We start from the raw sequence: 21,844 nt of genomic DNA on the forward strand, positions 1-21,844 counted from the left end.
AAGAGCTCCTGTTTGTGGGTTTCAATTAAAAACTGGTTTTTAGGAATGTATTTCTTTTTCTCTTCTGCTGCAAGTAGGTATTTGACTGCCCTGTGACCTGTAGCGAGATTTAATAGCTACAGCATGGCTGTATGGCATATGGCCCGTGTCCATCCTTCTGCTGTAATTGATGTTGGCCTCCTAATGAGCTCTTAAATTCAGAAGGTGACGTCAGACTTCATCTAACAGCACAAAAAAGATTAAGACCCATAAATGCATTTGCTTCTTTTAGTGTGCTCTTGAAGCAGTGATTCTTGTGTCTAACCAATTGCACTTTGTAGGTTTCGGTCTCTTTGTGTAGTTTTTCAATGTTTTCTTCTGTTATTAGACCTCCCTACAATTTCCTAATTCTCTGTGCAGGGGTTACTAATTGGATTGAGAAAATGTTCCTGGATGGTGACGTTGGATTTACACAGATTGCTGTGAAACAATGCAAAGCATCGGGGCCAAGTCAAATGGCGTTGTTCCCTTCTGTACCTTAATGGCCCAGAGTTTTTCCTCAGCTGGACACGTGCTCACCCTGCCTCGCCCTTTGCTGGCTTTCGCTAAAATTCTTTGCAACTCGGATAAACATCTTCACATTTTCGATAGCAGATTCAGAGATCAGGGGCCACATACCAGTACTGCATCTGTAATGCATTTCATCACTTCTTTTGAGTCAAACAAAGGTTTTTGTTTTTAATACAGAGTGAGTTTGCAGTAAGGCAACACAATGCAAATGTAACAGCTCCAGCCTCCAACTGTTTTTGAAGCACCAGCCCCTCAGGCTGTTCCATTCTAATTTCATAGCAGGGTTGACAATGAAAAACACCATTCTACAGTGCAGTGCACTGTGTGTACTTACTCTCTCTCTCTCTCTCTCTCTCTCTCTCTCTCTCATATGCGTGTGTGTGCATGCATTTCTGTACACATGATTTGACTGGAGAACTGCATGGCAGAGTTTGAAGGATTTTGAAAGACAATCGCCCTTTGGTTCATGCACTTGTTTTGTAAAGTGCAAATTTAGGAAGTTTGCCTTTAAATGTGAACTGAATTGAATTTATCCCCCATCGCCAACACAGAAACACGTTTCACCATCTGTAGAGCCTTGTGTTAGGACCAACAATGCCACCAAGGGCACTCAAAAAGATTATATCAAGGCAGCACTAAAAATTCAGGTTGGCATCCCCACACATCATGATTCACAATATAGTGCCAGGTAAAAATTATGAAACCAATATCACAATATGCACGTCAAACCATTTTGGGGTGATATATTGATATATATCCCAGGCCTAAACATTCACCATCTTCCAATCTTTGAAAAGCAGACAGCTGTTTGTGGCTCTCTGTTCTTCTTCTTCTTCTTGATGAACCCTTGATTATCCAAACTACTCTGATGTCCCAACAGCAACATATACAGGCAACAACACATTAATGCGTGTTCAAATCACACGTGACTGCGCGTGCGCACACACACACACACACACATCACTATGAACCTGGAAGTGGCACTTAAAGGGGCAAAAACAGCCCCCAAAAGAGCACGGAAACAGCAAAAATGGTGTGAAAACAGCGCCTAGCAATCCCACAAGTCATTGCAAGTGCAATCCCAGGAGCCTTTGAGGCCTGTTAAAAGTTGGAGTTTGAGCAAGGAAGTTTGGAGGGAGTCTGGTAAGTGCTGCTGGTTTTTAAAAGGGGTTTTCAAGCATTTGCAGACTTTTTGCAGGCTTTTTCAACGGTGTTTGCAATATATGCAATTTCACTTAAATGTGTGGTGCCTCGGAACGTAACCCCTGCCTAAATGGGGAGTTGTTTGTTTTGCCTTGTTTAGGAAACCTTCATAATGTATTGTTTTTTCTCTGTTAATTATTACACCATCTCTTCCAATAGTGCTGATAGTTGCGCTCCTTGTGTGCATGTAAGGGAAAGAGAAAGACTGTAAAATGCTTCATCCTCTCTTCCTGTACTTTCTCTTCTCCTGTACTAGAATCTGTTTGCTTAGTTTGAAAAAGTGGTTATAATCCTTGTGATTCATCAACTTGCTCCTTTGAAATTTGACTCTTCTGTCTGTTACAATCAATGAGCTTTCATAATAAAAATATTCAATATTAGTTTGATTATTCAAAGGACTCCACATACATTAAGTCAGCAATCCTTAGAACAATATTTGAAGGGAGGCATTTTTCTGTGTTGCAGAGTGGGGACTGAAGTTGGGGGAGACTGGCTTGTCTAAGTTTACAGTGCAGCCCTGTGAGAAGGAGAGCCATAGCTTAGAGATATTGAGCACGTGTTTGCTTTCAAAAGATACCAAGTTCATTCCCCAGGTAGGAGGAGCAAAGTTGCTACTAGTGATGATGCTGAGCTAGCTGGACCAAGGGCCTGATTCTATCCACTGTATGAATTTGTGGCAGAGGTGAGAAATGAACCAGGGACTTGTTGACTCGTAGATTTCAGATGTGGAAGCTCTATGCCCAGTTAGAACATAATGAGAAACAATGATTTAATGTTATGCGCACAGACCTCAGGCTTGTGCTGTCTCCCATCTTTTCCTCTGATGCCACCATGAGGAAGAGATCAAGCCTGTTTCACCATAGTTTATGAAGCTGGCTTGTTTCAATGCATAATAGCTAAGATTAACCAGAGCTTAGGGCTGCGACACAATGCTTAACTTTAGTTGACAGAAATGGGAAGTGAAATCTTCTATTCAATTTAACCGTAGTTAAAACTAACCACAGTTTATCCAGGTTCAGGCGCAATGCTTAACTGCTGTTATTCTAAACTAGAAAAAAATGGTTCTTGGCCACACCGGAGGAGGAGAGGGGAGAAGAGGGTGTTGACATGTAAAGCTTGCTGCAGCTCATTCCTGGAACGCTAAACCACCAAATGGTTTGTTGCCTGAATAAAGCTATTGTCATGAGTGCTAAAATATATGAATAAAGTGTTAAAATAGAACTAGGGATTGGGGATAAATTAATTCAGTTAACATTTTAATGCAAACCTGTGTAATTCACTCTGCCCAAATCAACAAGTGAACCACAACACACCAATCCTTTGAGATTTGCACATCTCCAAATTTTGTACTGCGGCTGTGTGCTTAAAAAGTGCATATATTAGTGAAAGTGTACAAAACTACATTATGTCAAGGAAAGTTGCTTGCTAAAATATGTATATTAGGCAACATTGCATATATTAGGGTAGATGTGAATGAAAATGCAAACAAATATTTGTGCCAACATTAAGGGGGAAATTGTAAATTGATGCAGAAATAGGGTAAATTGAACTTAAGGCTGGAAAAAAGAGCTATGTAGAGAAGCCAGAATGGACAGAAACAAAAAATGACAAATCCAGCTATTTGTATGGACAACATAGCATTATATACATACGTGTATTGAATATACATCTTGTGTGATAAAATGCAGTTCACCTCTTGTGCAGAGCAGCTCAGCAAAAGGGTTGGTGAATGTTATGATTTTGCTGTCTGCTTGAGATTGCAGAATCAGGGAGGTTGTCAAAATCTTGGCAGATTGCAGCTGGTCACTGATGGGCTGCATTTGACTTGGTAGATAACAACTTGTGCAGGCCTGGCTTGAATCAAGGTTAATCCCTGGCCACTTTAAGTGAAGTGTCTCTGTCTACAAGGGTGACTTTCATACCTGGTATGGTCTTTTGTGTCAGACTTGGGAATGTTGGTGCCCGATTGTGCTGATTCACGTAATTGAACATTGGGCATAGCCAAGAACTATAAATTACTAATTTGGCATTAATGGAGGTATTTGGAAGTCCCGGTTGTCCTATTGGCAGCTTTCCTACTAATGTATATTACTTAGGGTTTAATGCTGAGTACTGTTGTTTCCAGATTTTATTTCGCCTTAATCATTTGTGTGATGCTATTTTGAGAGAAATCAATGATTTCATGAGTTATGAACACTAATGTAGCTAACAGACTTAGGGCCCTCTGATGCCGCTGAGGTATTGTTTTTCCACAGGTCATCTGCACTCATAATTTAAAGGGTTATTTCACTTAATGTAGCATTATGTTCCCCATAAAAATGCCTGCCCTCATAACACACTACTTCATTTACTCAGAGTAAAGGAAATTTACTTACAAGACCCTACGTCTCTATGACAGTCCCTTTAATGAGTAGCTTCCCTCTGCCCATTACTTTTAGAGGGGATTATGCCTCTTTAGTTAGTGGCTTCCTGTTTACTTTTGTGATTGTGGCATTCATGAATTGGCCTTTAATTTGTCAGTTCCTGCTCCCTGTGAGAGTTGTTGGTGGCAGGGATTTTAGTCTTAGTTTCTTGCAGCCAGAGCAATTTCTCATTAATTTTATCTTTTAAGATAGTAATTGCAAAATAAAGACGGACGCTCCTGAATTTCTATGGGGAATATAGTATTATATTAAGTGTGATATGCAACCACTGTCTTAATTCTGTTACCAGCTGATTGTGGAAAAGCAACTCCTGAGCTTGGGTAAGCTGTGGTGAGGAAGCAGCTGCAAACAACTCATTCCAGAGCAGGCTTCCTCAACCTTGGCCCTCCAGACGTTTTGAGACTACAGCTCCTCTATCATCCCTGACCACTGGTCCTACTAGCTAGAGTTGATGGGAATTGTAGTCCAACAACACCTGGGGACTCAGGTTTGAGAAACATTGATAAAGCCTTATGATCAGTATGAGAAGTTAATTGAATTGAATTGCTGTAGATTGCTGCAATCTGCTGCCTGTTTTGGTGCAAATTTCTTTTCAGTTTTTTTTAGCACCCTCTCCACCAAAGCTAATACAGAATCTCACTTCTCTTGCTTTCACGAGTTGTGCTCATTGCAGGGTTTTCCCCCTCTAAGTCAAAAGCTTAGCCTTTTTTTGCTATTGAAAATGGGTACAATAAAAGCTGTTGGACTGGTTCATGAGTAATGGCAAGCCATGGTTTGACTGACCTTGAGCTTGTGTGTTCCCCTCTTCCCCTTGTGTGTTTCGATTCTCTCTCTGATCTCCAAACCACGGTTTGCTGTTATATTCCAACTCACCAAACTATGGTAGCCCTCCAAAGCAGAATTGGAAGTTGTGGTTTGGAGGATGAGTGCAAACTGTAGTTTGCTGATTGAGATGGGATTGCAAGCTGTGGTTTGTCCAAACCTAGGAGTCAGAAAGGGAATTGAGGCAGAGATAGAGAAGATGTGTGAATTTAAGACCCAACAGCCAAATAAGGCCATGGTCAGGCTGAAAACAAACCATGTTTTGCCTGCACCAGAGTTTTGAAAGTGATGTGGTAGACTTGTGTCCATGTGGTTCTTTTGTCTCGGTCTTGTCTGTAGTTGCACAGGAGATTAAGTTTTTTAAAACATTACAAAAAAACCTAGCCCAACCTGATATGGTGCTGGGCAGAAGGTAGATCTTGATGATTTGCAGTACATCAGCAAGGGTTTCTGAATTCCAATTGTTTAACAGCAACATATTTTTTTTTCTAAATTAGGATGTTGGAATCCCTGGCCTGCTGCAACTCAGTTGTAGATTTGTGCTTTTTTGTACATCCAGTTACTCAGGAGGGCAATAGATTCTGCCTCCAGGGCCTTTGTTGCACTTCCCCTTGGCTGGTGGGTCTTAGGATCCGAATGAGAAAACAAAGTACCCGGTAGATTTCACAAGCCTGACATTCTGCTATTGTCTGTGATTGTGAGTTGAGCAGCACACCCTATCAACGTGCACCTTAAACATTCTGGAAAAAAACCCTTCTAATATTAGCCTGACCTTTGAATTACACAGGTGAGAGAATTATATATAGAGCTTTTATTTTCCCCCTTCAGTACTTCCCACTCTCAGCTTGGCCTTTTGGTCTTACATTTAAGACTTTGTTAGTACCTTTTATGATCGTTAACTTCTTATTCTCTAATTATAGGATTTCATTCCAAGCTTCCCGCAACCTTTCTTTTACAGCCCCTAAAGGGGCTCCGTTTATACAGACCCTAAATGGTAAGGGCTTTATTGCCTGTTTTCATTCTGAAGCACAATTTAGCACTTTGGTTCACCATGTCTGTCTGAGAAATTACCTGTGTCACTTCATTATAAGTGTAATATTTTTCCTGCCCCAGTACCATGGTTCCTGTGGTTTTTATTGCTTTTAAGTTGATAGCCTATTGTTCTTTCCTCCACTTTTTTTTAATGCCCTTTAAAAGTCCAAATGCACCCCTGCCCCCAAACGAAACGTTTGAATTGCTTCCAAAGTAGGATGAGACCACTTTAATTAAATCTTCAGAAATAAACATATTTCCTAAGGGCTGTAAACTATTTCCCCCCCTGTTTGGGCTTGTGGGCCCAAGATGTGTGAGGAATTTGATTCATGCCCATTTTGCATACAAATATTATTGGTATGTTTGAGAATATTAATTAAGAGCATCTTAATGAGATTATCCTTGCCGTGTTCTGGAATGTTCTCTTGGTGGATTAGTCTGTCAAATAAATTATGTGGGTCAGCGTGGAAGGTTATAAACATATTCTGACATGTATTTTTCCTGTTATTTTTAGGATTTTTAATGCTTAATTGTATGCATATTTTTTGTGATTGTAGTTTTTTTATAGTTTTGATATGGTCTGTGGACTAATTCTATTCTATTCCTGGAGGTTGAGTCTGTCAGAGAAATTCTGTGGGTCAGTTTGTCAGGGGAAGGAAGTGGGGGATGAGTTGCTTTGAGAGACCTGCTTTCCTCGCGGGTCAGTCACACCAGGGAAATTTCCTCTGGGATTTCTGATGGTAGGTAGAACAGCAATTTAAAAGCAGTAAAAAGGCACGAAACAAGGTCTTGAAAACAAGAGGGGAAGAGTTGTTTATCATGCAGTGCTAGACAGCTAATTTATTTAGAGCTTCTGAGGGAGACAAGATAGGCTTGTTTTATTACCACTTTAATGAAAAAGACTTGGAGCCAGTGTTACGGTTGCCACGGGGATGCCACTAAAAATGGCGTCTCCCTGGTGTGCAAACTCTGTCCAGCGGTGACATTGGTCAAGTACTCCCCACACACTCCTCTTCAGTTTTGATACCCCACAGTCGAGACAGCACACCTGATTATTTGCGACGGCATCCATGGAGCAACGATAATACATACACCAGCCCTTGGAGTGTTTATAATACTGGAAGAAGTTCCTTACTGATGATCCTGTTATGTTTAATTCTGTTGTTGGCTTTTACTGTGTTTTACTGTGTTTTAGCTGACTTTCATTTTTTTCTGCGAGTCAGTTTGAGAGCTTTTCTGGGGACCAAAAACATGCCCTGTAAACAAGCAAACAAACACAAACGTAAAACCTTAGCCCTCAGCTCTTCAAATATGAAAAACTGAGGTGGGAAAAAAGTTTTGCTTTGCTTTACGCTCTCATCTCAAAAATGGTCAAGGGCCTGCACACTTCCCTATGTACACCACACACAGGTAGCTGTTGGGGGCCATTTTCCACTTGACCTTGTTTTCTTTTCTTGTTTTTTTTAAAGTGTGGGAGTGACCACATAATGACTTCCCCCCTTCCAGTTTTCATGCCATAAATACTTTTGGTGGATTTGGCAGCGGGATGTATTGGTTTATCTTTATGTGAACTGTTTGCTCCTTTCCTGGGCAGCCAATTCTGAGGGTGGTGGAACTACCATTAGAGCCTCCTCCGCAGCAAGTAAAGCCCAGGAAGGTCCGCAAGGACGGAGGTGTTATCTATATCTGTCTGTCTGTCTGTCTGTCTGTCTGTCTGTCTGTCTGTCTATCTATCTGTCAATAACCAGTAGAGAAGAAGGAAGGAGGAGGTCTTCCAGATACTTTAACTGGGTAATTTCCTTGACTTCTTGCTCAGAATCCAGGCCCTGTGTTCCTATGAAGTACTGTGAGCTGTCAGCAAGTGCTGGTTTCTTCTGTGAGCTGCAAGTACTTAGCACTTGGCAAAGGTGCTGAAAGAAAGGGTAGGGAAAGGTGCTGAAAGAAGGGGTAGGGAAGAGGGTGGGGGGAAGGAGAGGCGAACACTTTTCTCCCAAGATGATGCGCTCCATTACTGACTTGTCACTTTGAGTGGGATTGCAGCCTTCTGAGGCTAATGCGATTAACCGTGAAGGCTGGTGTGTAACAATCTGATCTTTGCCTATTTCATGGCTGCTACTGTGACATGGAAAGTTGTGAGGGAACTATACTTGGGAACAGATCAAATGGCATAGGACGAAAGCACAGGGCTATACTGAGACTTTTGTTTATGCAGTTACATCATGTACATCTAGCGCCCTAACAGAGGGCCCCTCCAGGCATCCTTTTCATTGTTCGTTCATGATTATTTCTTCTCACGATCCTTTCAACATTGCAAAGGTTGGGGTTGGACGCACTGTTTTATTTTCAATCAGTGCATGCCCTATAGCTTCTTGCTGAAATCCTGTAACTTATCATACCACAAATGTTTGAGAGGATGGGTTCCTTCTCCCACTTTTCTTAAGTCCTTAAGCACATTCTCCTGTCCTGCAGATTATATAAGCATGCCCAACAACATTTGATTAATCCACTAATGGCAAATCTACCAGCTAAATCTGCTCAATTGTATGCCAAGTTTCTACTAGACAATAAGATTCAAGTTGTGATTTTGGCCGTTGCCAAGTTTCTGTCTGAGGTGGTCAGGATCAATTTGTATTAGACAAAAGTCAGAAACTAGCATAGTCTTATGATCTGTCCTAGTAGTTTGTGTGCTTTTAATGTATTTAAAATGCACTGAATTTCGTGCTGTTGGTCCTTGGAATGCAATAAAGAATTGTTGTTGATAATGAATAGTCAGGTGGATTGTAGATGTTGCAGTGTAATATGAAAACAGACGTGTGGAATTTGATTCACTTTGTGACTTCCCAAAAGCTGAAGCTGTTGCTTTGCACAACTTGGCTTACCCTTCATTCCTCAAACAGGTGACCTCCTTAAGAGAGAGGATGCCATTATCAAGCATAACACTTTGATAAAAGCTTTCAGGGATTTAATTTTTTAAAAAGCCTTTTCACACCATCTACCAAGAGGAGATGCACAGAAAACCCTTTACAGCTAAGCCTGTGAAGTTCAGTGAGGCGATTGATCATTGATCATTGTTTTGGTGGCACACCAAGGCACCTCTGCAGTGACCAACCATGGCTTTGGGTAAGCTGGTCTATGGCGGTGGTTTTCAAACTTTCTGCCATTGTGAGACCCTTTTAAAATCAAATATAATCAGCATTTGCTGCTGTTGTTTTCAGTCCTCAAACTAAACTTAACAATATGTAATTGACGATTCCCCCTCCCCATTTGCACTGACATGAATGGTTCAGAATAATGCAATTAATTACATAGCATTATGCCGCAGCAGACAATTATGCGACATTATGCGAAACAAACAATGCTGTTTTTGTTGGAAGATGCCCTGCAGTGGAATAGAAACAGTGCTCTGCATGTGATGAATATGGGGCAGAATGGAAATCAATGCCTTCTTACATTTCTACATATGTTCCAAGTGGAATACTAACCAAACCTATTGGGTCTCTTCCTCACCCCTCATGAACTGAGGATGTACGCTGCAAAATTTCAGCATTAATCTACAGGTGTGCATTGCAGGGAAAGATTGATGGTGGTGGGTGAGTTACTTTATTGGAAAAGCTTGACCACCACTACTGAGTCTCTCAAAAAGATTCCAAGGAATCCTGGTGTTGCCTGCTACTAACTTCCCTCCAGGTTACCCCAAACTCCATGCCTTTTTTGCATGAGTGTTGGACAGAAGAAAGCACTCAGGAGTTGCTTAGTACTGATAGCCACATTTCTCTAATTTTTTCAGGTTGTGTATGGGTCTCTGTACAGTGGTACCTCTGGTAATTCGTTCCAGAGGGCCGTTCTTAACCTGAAACTGTTCTTAACCTGAAGTACCACTTTAGCTAATGGGGCCTCCTGCTGCTCCGCCGGAGCACGATTTCTGTTCTCATCCTGAAGCAGAGTTCTTAACCCAAGGTACTATTTCTGGGTTAGCAGAGTCTGTAACCTGAAGCATATGTAACCTGAGGTACCACTGTATATGATGTGCTGGAAGAGAATGAACCCAAACAAAACTAATCTAGATTATACACATTTGCATGCTTCTGCTTCAGCTGTCCAAGGGAAGGAAGAAGGAACTATGAATAAAAGTACTGCTTAGTTCTTCTCCTTTCCTCACCAGCAGCTTTTACATGTTTTGAGGTTTTAATTGATATCCGTAAGGACTAGAAACTTGCAGAGGAAAGCTAAAAATTTGAGAATTTGATTTTTTCCCCACACAGACAATTTATGGATTGGCCTGCCCAGGACAGGGCCAGACTCTAAATACATAGAGCCCCCTTTCATGGTGTGCGGTGGTTTCCTTCCCTCTATTTTGACTTCTCAACAACATTATGAAGTGGGTTAGGCTGAGAGTGAGGGACCAGTAAGCTTCATGGCTGAGTGGGTCTACCAAGACCTAGTCCAACATCTTAACCTGTGAGTAGCCAATATTGTGTCTTCCAAATGTTGCTGAACTACATCTCCCAGCCTCCCCATCCATTGGTTATGTTGGCTGGGACTGATGGGAGTTAGTGTCTAAGAAGCACTGAACAGGCTATCCCTGTTCTAACATTTTACACCACACTGGCTCTCACTGTGCACTTCTCTCCCCGCAACACAAATTTACTTTCCTGCATTGTGACTAAGGACTGATGAGATCTGATCTTTGTATGTGTGTGTGTGTGTGTGTGTCCCTACTTTGGGAAACACATAATTTGGAATTTATCTCAGATCTCTGTCAGTGTTGTGTAATGGTTCTAGCCCTGTGATTTATTAGGAAATAAATCTGTTGTTTTGGGCTGCATTCCAAAGTGTAATTCAGGAAGTACTTACCCTTTGATTAATGACAAGTTTTAAAAAAATTCATTCACAAAATTAAATGCACCTCTCTTTCTGTTTTCATTTCAGGGGGCATCGATGCATGAGCTTACTGTTATGTAAGCAGCCTCCAGGAACCACCTCTGGCTTGCATTTCTGACCAGACCAAAGGGCTGCTTGGATTTCAAGATGCTTATAAAAGAGTATCGCATTCCACTTCCGATGAGTGTGGATGAATATAGGATTGCCCAGCTGTACATGATACAGGTTGGTTCACACAATTGTTGACATGCTGTCCCAGAATAACAGATTGTATGGTAAAACCATAAATGGCGTGAATTTTCTTTGCGCCAGTGTGTAATCAGAGGAATGCCAGATTCTGAGGTATGCAGAAATCTCTCTTACCTCTTGGTGAGGGTGATTAACTGAGTGCATAAATTGATGAATGACTTTAAAAATAACCCATGAAAGTGGCGTGTTTAGCACACAGTTTCTCATGGAGTCTTGTCTGTTTTTGCGTGGTTTCACCCAAATATGCTTTTTTAAAAAAATTCTCTTCCCGGTTTCTATAAGATGTTTAAATATGTTTTGAAATGTTTAAATGCTGCTAAGCAGGGAGAAAGTGATGCTACAGAGAGGAAGCTATGAAAAAAATAACGGGAGGCTCGCAAACTTGTAAAGCGAGAAGGTGGGGAGAGAGACAGACTCAGTAGCTTGTGTGGGTAGGGATAGATGAATCAGTTTATTTCCATCCTGCATCATTTCCTCCTATATAAAAACTGGTCTGTGCCATCCCAGTTATGTATATATTAAAAAATAATAGAACAGAATCATAGAGACGTGACCCTGAGGGTCATCTAGTCCAACCCCTGCAATGCAGGAATATGCAGCTCTCCCTTACAGGGATCAGACCTGCAACTTTGGTGTTAACAGCACCACACAGTTCTACAAAAAATTAAAATCATGTACTGGTGAGGTGTCCAAGGACTACCCTCGTTCTTTTCTAACATTTAGCACCTGCTCGGATTTGCTGGTAACTTCACTGTGTCCATGCAGTCAAGAAATACTTTTTAATGGGCCCATGAAGTGGTTTGTTTCCAGGCACAATTCAAAGTGCTGGTTATTATCCTTTATGGCTTAGATCTAAGCTATCAGAAAGACTGCATTCCCTTGTGTGAGCGTTCTCAGATTTTGAAATCTTTGGGTGAGGCCCTTCTATTGGCCCCGTCACCCTCACAGGCACACTTGGTGGGGACACAGGAGAGGGCCTTCTTAGTGTTTGCTCTCAGACTTTGAAACTCCTGCCCTAGAGAAGTTAGACTGGCTCCCTCCTTGCTGTCTTTCAGCTGGCAGGCTTTTCAAGATGGACTGCTGTTAATGAGGGGGCTGGTGCTGTGAGTGAGTGAGTGAGTGTAAATCATTGTTCCCTCCCATATTTTTAGCTGTCCTTTTATCTGTAAGTTGCCTTGAGTCCCTGTCAGGGAGAAAGGTGGGGTATAAATAAATATAGAAAAATAGTAACGGTTATAATGTGCAGTCCCTTCCTGAGGAGAACAAGTTGGCTGCCCCCCCCCCCTCTGCCTGTAGGGACAAACATTTTTTCCATGCAATGTCCTTGTAAAAATCATTTTGGTGGTTGGATTTGACTGGCTTGCAGCATGCCAGTTGGCTAATAGCTATGCACATGTTGTTATAGACCTTTGTAAGGCTAATCCTAGCATTAGACATACTTAAGGCTTGTTTGCACAATTAAAATTTAGAGGTTATTATCCTGAGGTAGTGCCTTCTGCCGACACAAACCACTAATTCTGGGGTGTTCCAGTTACACAGCCTTTCTGATTACCTTGCGTTATTTAGTTGCCTGTCTTCCTTCATGCAATTATGAGAATTTCACCCACACAAATTTCAACTGCCAGTGTTCACATGAGCCTTAATTTGGGCTTGGAGAGAAACAAGGCCAGAGCCTCCTGATATTTCCCTGAAGTGGACTGCAGTCCACAAAATGTTATGCTACAGTGAAATTTATTGGTCTTTAAGGTGCCACAAGGCTTTTTAGCTTTGTTTGCTGCAGCAGACTCACACACTACTGGAAATCCGCTTACCTCTCTTGAGGTGTGGTGGCATTGCGGCCAGTGACACCTCTCCCAATGCATCCCAAGGTGGCTGTGTCTGCCAGATGACCCTGGCCGTTGGGTTGCCAGAAAGATTCGCACATGGCAGGAGGTTTGAATGTAGCCTGCCTGCCAAAGTGGCCAATGGCAGGCAGGCTTAGGGGTGGGCATTCCTGAAGGGGCAGAACTGACTGAGCTGCAGGCTTCACTCAGATCCACTCTTCGGGTATTTAAACAAGTCTGCCTTGGCACACAGATTGTCACTGGATTTTCCACCCACCCTCCCTTTGTATTCTGCTCTCTATATTTGTCAATTTGTGTATGTTTTTGACCTTGCTGTGGACTAAGTTAGTTGCTGTATTCAGGGCTAGGTAGGAGTTTTCCCCTCAGAGTAATAGGCACTTTCTGAGGGTTTAGCCTACCTCTTTGCAGTTGTCACAGCTGTGGGCAATTTTAGGCATTGGGTAAGCCTTAGTCATGGTTGGAGGGGAGGTTACAAGCCTCTGCCTGCTGCTCCAAGAGAAGGGGTGTCCCGTTAAAGGGATCCTGGAGGAGGTGCTTCTGTTCAGATGCCCAGGTAGTGGCTAAGGCAATAGTCCTAGATTATGATTGCTGGGTCCGGTACTTTTCATGTGGGGAGAAGCAGCCCTTGAAGTATTAGGATCCTGAGCTGCATAAGTTGTTTTCGGTCAAAACCAGTACTTTGAATTTAGCCTAGAAACTAATTGATAGCCAGCGCAGTCATCTTAGAATTAGTGTTATATGCTCAGACGGTTCTGCCCCAATCCATAATCTGGCTGCTGAATTCTGCACCTGCAGAAGTTTCTGAAACATCTTCAAAGTTGCACTATGTATAACACATTACAGCAGTCCAGCCTAGACAATACCAGAGCATAGACTTTTAGACTGTCTCTGTCCCTATAGGGCAGACTCCCTCAACCTCGGCCCTCCAAATGCTTTTGGCCTACAACTCCCATGATCCCTAGCTAGCAGGACCAGTGGTCAGGGATGATGGGAATTGTAGTCTCAAAACATGTGGAGGACTGAGGTTGAGGAAGCCAGCTGAGCCACCAGGCAAAGCTTATGGAAGGCACTCTGCTATTGAGGCCACTTGAGCCTTAGTGACAATAATGGATCCAGATATATTCCTAAGCTATGTACCTTCTCCTTCAGAAGGAGTGTAACACCATCCATAGTAGTCCACATCTGCACCATCTGGTCTAGGAAACAACCCACCAACAGTGTCTCAGTCATTTCTGAATTAGGCTTCAGTTTATTGGCTCTCATGCATTCCATAACCAAGGCAAAATATCAGTCTAGCACATCCACTGACACACTTGCACATGTAGTGTCACCAGCATTTTTGCTGACAGCGTACTCAAAAACTGCTAATGATTCCACTCATAGATAGATATAAACAGCATGGGAGATAGTAATGAATCCTGTGAGACCCCACATTGAAGTCACATGGGGCTAGGCACAAGCCCTGTCATCTGAAAATGACCGGAACTACCACAAAGCAGTGCTGTCCACTCTCAGACAGCCATTCCAGAAGAAAACCATGGTCAATGGTACTGAAAGCTGCTGAGAGATCAAGGAGAATTAAAAAGGGCAAATACACACCCTGCCTCTCTCCCAACAGAGATCATCATACAGGGTGACCAAGGCGGCTTCCATGCCCAAACTGGGTCGAAACCCTGACAGAAATGGATCTAAAAAACAGTTGTCCAAGCAGGGGAGATTAGCAGCTGGCTGGTAATTACTTAGATTTTCTGAATCCAGGAAGGATTTCTTAAGGAGTGGTCTTACACTCTTTTAAGCTGGAAGGGGCCACCGCCTTGCATTAATCACCTCCCTGGCTCAGCTGGCTGTCCCCTCAGTGCTAGTTTTTTCAGCTCTGAGGTTCAAAGGTCAAGAGTACCGGTGGTTCCCCAGACCAAACCAAACACCTTTTCAATGCCCTCAAGCCTTACTAACTCATCTAACACAGCAGGACTAGACAGTGCTTTGGACACCTCTTGAAACTCATCTGCTAGAGTAGTAGAGACAAGGTCAGGGGATGTAAGCAATTTTTTCTTCAAAATGCTTTGTTAACCAAGTTCCTCGGGGCCTTTCCCTTGAAGTGCACAATGGGTGGAGGGCCATAAAGAAGTATGGAATTGGTCCTCTGTTCTGTATCACTTTGCTGTTTCTGTTCTAGAGGGTGTGTGCAATGAATCATCTTGTGTCTCTCACTTTCATGCATCGTTTCTCCTCCTGGAATCCCCTGCTGAGGTTTCAAGTGCCCAAAAGCTGAGGCTGGATTAATTGTAACCTGTGAAGTGCTTGTCACTGCCCTCCCCCACCACTCCCCAATTCTTTCCCCCTAGAGCTTTCATCACCTTGGCTGCCTGCTGTCCTGGTGGTTTGGCATTCTGCAATGAACACATAACAGCTTCCATCAATTAGAATTAATTTTACATTACAGCAGTGGACTTAATGTACCCTGGATTTGCTTGCAGATCAGCAGATGTGAACTTGACTTTGTTGTCTTTATTAGATTTTAGACTCCATCAATACCAACGTTTTCCCATCAGGTGCCTTCTTAGTACAAATGCAGTGTTAGAGAATTCGGTTTGGTAGCATTTTCACCCTCATTTTCAGTGGAGCATTATGGACACTTGTTTGTGGTTTATTGTTTTCTTAACTTATAAGCCACACTTGGAAACTGAATTTGAACTTTAAGACAGTTTATAATTTAAAACAGTATTAAATATCAGAATAGTTAAAATACTAAAATTACTAAATAAAACACAATAAATTAAAAAATAGAACCAGTAACAGAGTGAAATATTTAAATTAACCAAGAGCTTGTAAAAGAAGAATGAGCTTCCCCTACTGCCACACTGCTGATGCTTTAGAATTGTAAAAAGGAGTAGTTTATAATGCAGTTGTATGTGAGATTCCCTTTTCATCATTTATTTTCATGGGGAGAAAGGGGATGCCTTCGTCAGGAAGCAGGAATAGCCTTTGTTTCATCCAAGGTGGTCAGGCACACAATGCCGTTTGTTCATCACTTCCTCTTTCCTTCCAGTTGAAGGCAGCCATTTGGGTACAAACCATTTCTAATACTGTCACTCAGAGATGTGAGAACAGAGTGATTCTGCCTATCTGCAAATGTCAGCTTTCAATTCAGCAACAGGAAGTGCAGTGTGCATGTTGTTAGTCTTGCCTTTTCCTCTCTTTTCTGTCTTTATGATCACTTTATCATGGCACTCATTGTAGCTGCTATGAATCTAAGAACGGTTTATTATTTTTGTGGGGTTTTTAATTTTTTTCCCCATTTTCACATTCTACAAATATTTTAACAAAACAAGAAAAAAACCACAAAATCTCAACGAAATTGGTCTGTATTTCTTTCAACTTCCCTCCCCTCCTTTCTGCAGTTACTTAGTTTGTATATTTTTATTACTGCATATCCAATTCAAAGCTGTTTACTATTTCCCCCTTACGTTCTCATTTAATTAATTCTTACTGCACGAGTTTATGTCAATCCTGCTAATGTTTTAAGATATTTACAACATATCTTCAGATAATCAATAATTTTTCCCCATTAGATTTTTGTGGGTTCTTGGCAAGGAGGCCTTAACTGTGTTGGGGAGATAGTGGTGGAAGCAGTATGTGTGCCCAGCCTTCATTGTTCCTGGCAACTGTATGGATTAGCACAGCAGCGCCGCCTGAAGCATCGTCTGTGTGTTTGCCACAGAGACCAGGCATATTTAAACAGTATTATCTCATGCCTTCAGTAGAAGCCATGTGGAGGTGCCCACGAAGAAGCATGGGATAGTTGCCTCTCTGGAGTGGGTGTCTCCAAGCCCTCTGTACATTTGGCCAATTACTCTTTTTCCTTTGCCTCTCTTAGAATCAACCTTTTAGGACATTGTACCCAAATTTTGCATGATAGTTCTTGATATTAAGGAGCAGGGTTTTCTCTCTCTTTGATACAGTTGGATGCAATTTTGAATTAAGATAGACTGAACATTTCAAAACTCTTCTAATTTTAACCACTGATTTCAAAACTGCACCAGCTTTTTTCTCATGTAATGGGGAGAAGCTTCCTAGTAGTTCATATTAGTCCCTCCCCTTTTAAGGAGCATTACCTTATAAGTTAAAGTCTCTTCTAATTGATATCCTAGGAAACAGATGAGCTGTTTCTCCAGGACCCATTTCTAGTCCTTATGTACCTACTATGAGAAAGTGGTGGAATCATGATTGATGGAGTGTTCCTTTTTTGTAACAGCTTAAGTTGGGAGGAGGGAATACATGCAGGCAGTTTCTTTCAAGTCTTTCGCATAAAACATTTTGCTACCTTGTGTGCATTCTTCAAAGAGTAGAATGGACCTGAGCATGCTTCAGGTTTTATTTGTTGCTACTCCAGACACTAACAAACTCCAGTAAAAGTTCTCTGGGCCCAAGTAGGCCGTGCTCTAAATGTCCAGCTACTTCCAAAGTTTGCATCCCCTTCCATAATATCTCATAGCCTAGTATTTTCACGATATTCTGCATTTTTCTGCCCCTGCTCCACACATTTGGATGCCAGTGCCTACAGAGTGGGAAAACCTGAGGCAGTGTAAGGTCAGGACATGAAACAAATTCCACTAACTATTGTATTTTTCGCCCTATAGGACGCACTTTTTCCCCCTCCAAAAATGATGGGGAAATCTGTGTGCGTCCTATGGGGTGAATGCAGGCTTTCGCTGAAGCCTGGAGAGCGAGAGGGGTCGGTGCGCACCGACCCCTCTCGCTCTCCAGGCTTCAGGAAGCTATCAGCAAGGCTGGGGAGCCCGCGGGAGTTCCCGCAGGGCTCCCTAGGCTGCGGATAGCAGCCTGCTGCACGGAGCGCGGGGTGTGCTGAAGCAGAGCACCCCGCGCTTCGGGCAGAAATCCGCAGCCTAGGGAGCCCTGCGGGAAATTTTTTTCCCTTTATTCCCCCCCCCCCAAAAAAAACTAGGTGCGTCCTATGGGCCGGTGCGTCCTATGGGACGAAAAATACTGTAGGTGTGACCAATGCAGCAGCATACAAACGTTTTTGGATTTCAACTCCTTTCAGTCCCAGCCAGCACAGTCAATGACCAACATCACTTGGAGATAGGGATGGGGGAGACATATGATTCATTGTGCATTCAAAGCTAGATTTATCAAGCATTCACTTTTCAAAACAATATCAAAATTGAAACACAATCACCCTTCAAAATTTGCACTTTTTCAATTTTTTTGATGCATTTTTCCAACCAAACAATGCTTACAGAAGTGCATGTATAGGGGGAAATGTGCTTGAAAATGAATAAATGAGTGGGGGAAACCATATTAGGAGATATCTCTTTCAAAATGTGTTCTTCAGACAAAAATGTATTTATTAGGATAATTTTTATGAGGATTCTTTTCAAGTTCACAAATTGCTACATAAATCTGGAGAACTGAATGTAAGGTCAGAGAAATGAGAAATGGAGAGAATTGAAACTGGCTGATCTAGCTATCCCTATCTAGAGGGTTCTATGTTAGTTTTCCCTGTATTCGACAAGGGGCGGGGAGCAGGACACACAATTGTCATTTCCTGTGGTAACAGCATGTTAAGGGGATAATGGCTAACATTTGCTTTCTCCCTCTGTCTCCTTCCCATCTTTATTCCTATAATGACGGCTATGTTGTTATCAACCTATTCCAGTCATAATTGTGGTAACAACAATGGCAAAAGCCACGGGTGAGATGTGGCTAAGTTTGAAAGCTTTTACTTGGCTAATGGATGCACTTACTTCATCTTTGTATTTAGACATTTAATGCATCCCAGCAGCAGCAGCCCAGACTGGCAGTGTCCTGATACAAACTAAATTGCAGCAAAATGCATTACAAAGTAATATATTTTAAAATAGGTATTAAAACTGTGGTGGAGAGATAGCTCAGTTGACAGAGCATGAGGCCCTCAATCTCACGGTCATGGGTTCAAGCCCTACGTTGGGCAAAAGATTTCCACATCGCAAGGGGTTGGACTAGATTATCCCCGGTGGTCCCTTCCAATCCTACAATTCTATGAACCTACAATTCCTTGAAAACATACGCTTTGAAATGTGCTAGTAAAAAAAATCTTTCCAGGTTGAAACAAGCAAAAAATCCAAATTACCCAATGAGTGCTGCTGCTCTTGATACACTGCAGTCTTGCTTAGGGGATACCTTTCCCATGGCAAAAAATAATTGCCCTCTTGAGGGGTTAAATTAGCATAGTGAGAAAAAGAGCATTATCACCAGGGACTGCTGTTGGGAATACATTACTCTCTTATAACTTTGTATAGTTTACATAGAAATATGACGAACCTATTGCAAAATAGGGGAAGGGAAGGTTGATGTGGATTTGGGGAGTTGGCTTTGCTTTGCCTATGTGTTAGATTTTAGAAAGAGAAATATTTATTTCACATTAGCATTCCTATCCTAAATAGGTTTTCTCAGAAGTCCTGCTGATTTTGCTGGAGTTAACTTTCAAATAGTCATGCCTAGGATTGTGGCTCTGCTTCTATCTATCTATATCTATCTATCTATCTATCATCTATCTATCTATCTATCATCTATCATCTATCTATCTACAGTGGGACCTTGGAAGCAGAACAGAATCCTTTAGACTTCCAAAATGTTTGGGAACCAAGCCGCATAAGCCGCGTTGAACATTCGGGCTCCAAGGAACATTCGCAAACTGGAACACTCACTTCTCAGTTTGCAGCATTTAGGAGCCAAAATGTTCAACTCGCAAGGCGTTTGGGATGCAAGGTACAACTGTGATACGGAAACTGTATTATTCCAGTAACCACAATGGGCTTAGTTCCATGTCTTGGGAGCCTGGGGTGGGTGGGGGTGCTCCTCGCCCTCTGACACTGCCTGTGCTGCTTCATTTTGTCAGATGAAGTGAGAGTCCCTGGGCCATAATAACACTTAAAAACCAAAGCTCCATCTATCTCAGTGTTGTATGCAAGCACTGACTGCTAGGGATTCTCCAGGGCACCGGTTTTCAACCAGTGTGCCATGGCACTTTGAATGATGGTCAGGTGTGCCATGTGAAACACTGGCCTCTGTCCCTCTTTCCTTCCCTCCCTTCCGCTGATGCCTTCTCGCATTTCTGCCTCCCAAAGGCTTGTGTAGCTGTTTGTTGCAGCCGCCTTGACTACAAGCTTCCAAGGTGAATGGTGCCTCTGGGGCTGGTTGGGTATTGGTTGCCAGGAGCTGAGGTGGCCTTTGGGTAAGCAAGCAAGCAAGCAAGCAAGCAAGTGGGCGAGGGACCCCAGTCCACCAGCCTTTGCTGTTGGGAATGGACAGACAAATCCCAGGCCACTGTGTGGCAGTGTGAGGAGGCACCTCTCTTTAGGGTGGGGTGGGGCAGCCCAGAGACCAGGGAAAGCAGCAGCAGTCGCCTGGAGGTCTCTCAGGGACAGGAGGCTGAAGAAACACTCCACAAGAGAGGGTGCTTGAAAAAGGGTAAGAATCTGCCAGCTGTGCAGACAAGGAGTGACATAACTGGGCTCCCGAGCCCCACGGGGTGCTGCAGAAAGAATGTAGTTGGTCAAGGGAGCCATGGACTCAAAAAGGTTGAAAAGCTCTGCTCCAGGGTTTTAGACAGGGATCCTTTTCCGCTCTATCTGGAGATGCTGGGGATTGAATTTGGAACCTTCTGTGTGCAAATGTTATGCTCTGCCGCTGAACCACAGCCCTTTGCTTCCACGAAAACTTAGGTAACCATAAATCTGCTTGCTATTTAAGAACCCCATTTATGTCGGATGGAAACCCTATTTGACCAAAGATGATAGTGGCACAGAAGTGAGTGTGCCAAGCATGAGCAATGATGGCCCCCTTAGTGAACCTGCAGATCCCTGAAGCAATGAGCATCTGTCTCCAGCCTTTGAAAATGTGTTTGCATTTCCTCTCTTAGCATTTGGTGGTTGACACTTACTTGGAAAGTTCATCACTTTTTCTTGCATGTGTGTGTGTGTGTGTGTGTTTTCTTTTTTGAATGCTGATCAAGAAGCAATTGATCTTTTGGTATGCTTGGCCATCTGGAGAATGCACATTTTTCTTTTCTGTCTTAGAACACAGCGGGAGCTATATAATTAGGGCTAGTCATCTTTTTCAAAGAATCTGATACAAATTCCCGTGAATCTCTGCTTTAAAAAAATTAAAATCAGGCATACCCGAAAGGTTCATAAGCATTTAAGTGCTCTATTTATTTCAGTGGGGTGTAGTGGCCAACCAACTACACAATGCCTTTGTAAGAGGATCCCAATGCCTTCTGCAAAAACAAATCATGTGTTTACGAGGGAGAATTGGTTGGATAGTAATCTGAAGCAGAGAAATGGAGGGCAGAAGGGTCAAGTATCTTTCCTCCCACCCCCCACAGCTGCTTCTTTGCTCCAAATCTCTCTCTCTCTCTCTCCCCCCAAAGCAGCTTCTCATTTTTTCATTTCTCTCTGTTTCATCCAGTGACTACTAGGGGTGTCAGACCATTCTCATGAAAATGGAAACATGAGTAGAAATTGCCAAAACTTGTATTTTGTGACCCATGTCTGGAATGGAAATCAAGCCATTGTTGCTTTCAGCCTGCAAACAAAACATAATTGATTACATTTCCCCATCTCCATTTGCATTGCATTTCTTTTGCATTTGAATGAATGGGGTGGAATAATGTAATGACATTGACATTTGCGTAATTAATTATGCAATTTACATAGGTTATGTAATTTCACCGCAGAGTGACAATGACAAACGATGTAATTTTTGATGGAAGACAAACAGCAGCAGAAAAGTGACAGTGCTGCGTGTGACTACAGTAGAGACTTGAACACCTTGTGA

The 21,844-nt window shown here is 42.4% G+C and overlaps 1 protein-coding gene across 10 annotated transcripts in view; it reads left to right on the forward strand.

Moving 5' to 3' along the window:
• Positions 1 to 21,844, forward strand: part of PITPNM2 (phosphatidylinositol transfer protein membrane associated 2) — a 206,771-nt gene that overhangs the window by 96,240 nt on the left and 88,687 nt on the right. For 9 of the 10 annotated variants that reach the window (XM_083589728.1, XM_083589722.1, XM_083589729.1 and 6 more), the window contains one exon: positions 10,959 to 11,135. In XM_083589728.1, coding sequence (XP_083445854.1) covers positions 11,058 to 11,135 — 78 coding nt within the window. In that variant the 5' untranslated portion in view covers positions 10,959 to 11,057. Of the gene's footprint in view, positions 1 to 7,568; positions 7,687 to 10,958; positions 11,136 to 21,844 lie in introns of those variants that run through there. The other variant, XM_083589726.1, reaches the window with a different exon arrangement.

This window comes from Podarcis filfolensis (assembly GCF_964270895.1).
Source record: "Podarcis filfolensis genome assembly, chromosome: 16".
Classification (NCBI taxonomy): Eukaryota; Metazoa; Chordata; class Lepidosauria; order Squamata; family Lacertidae; genus Podarcis; species Podarcis filfolensis.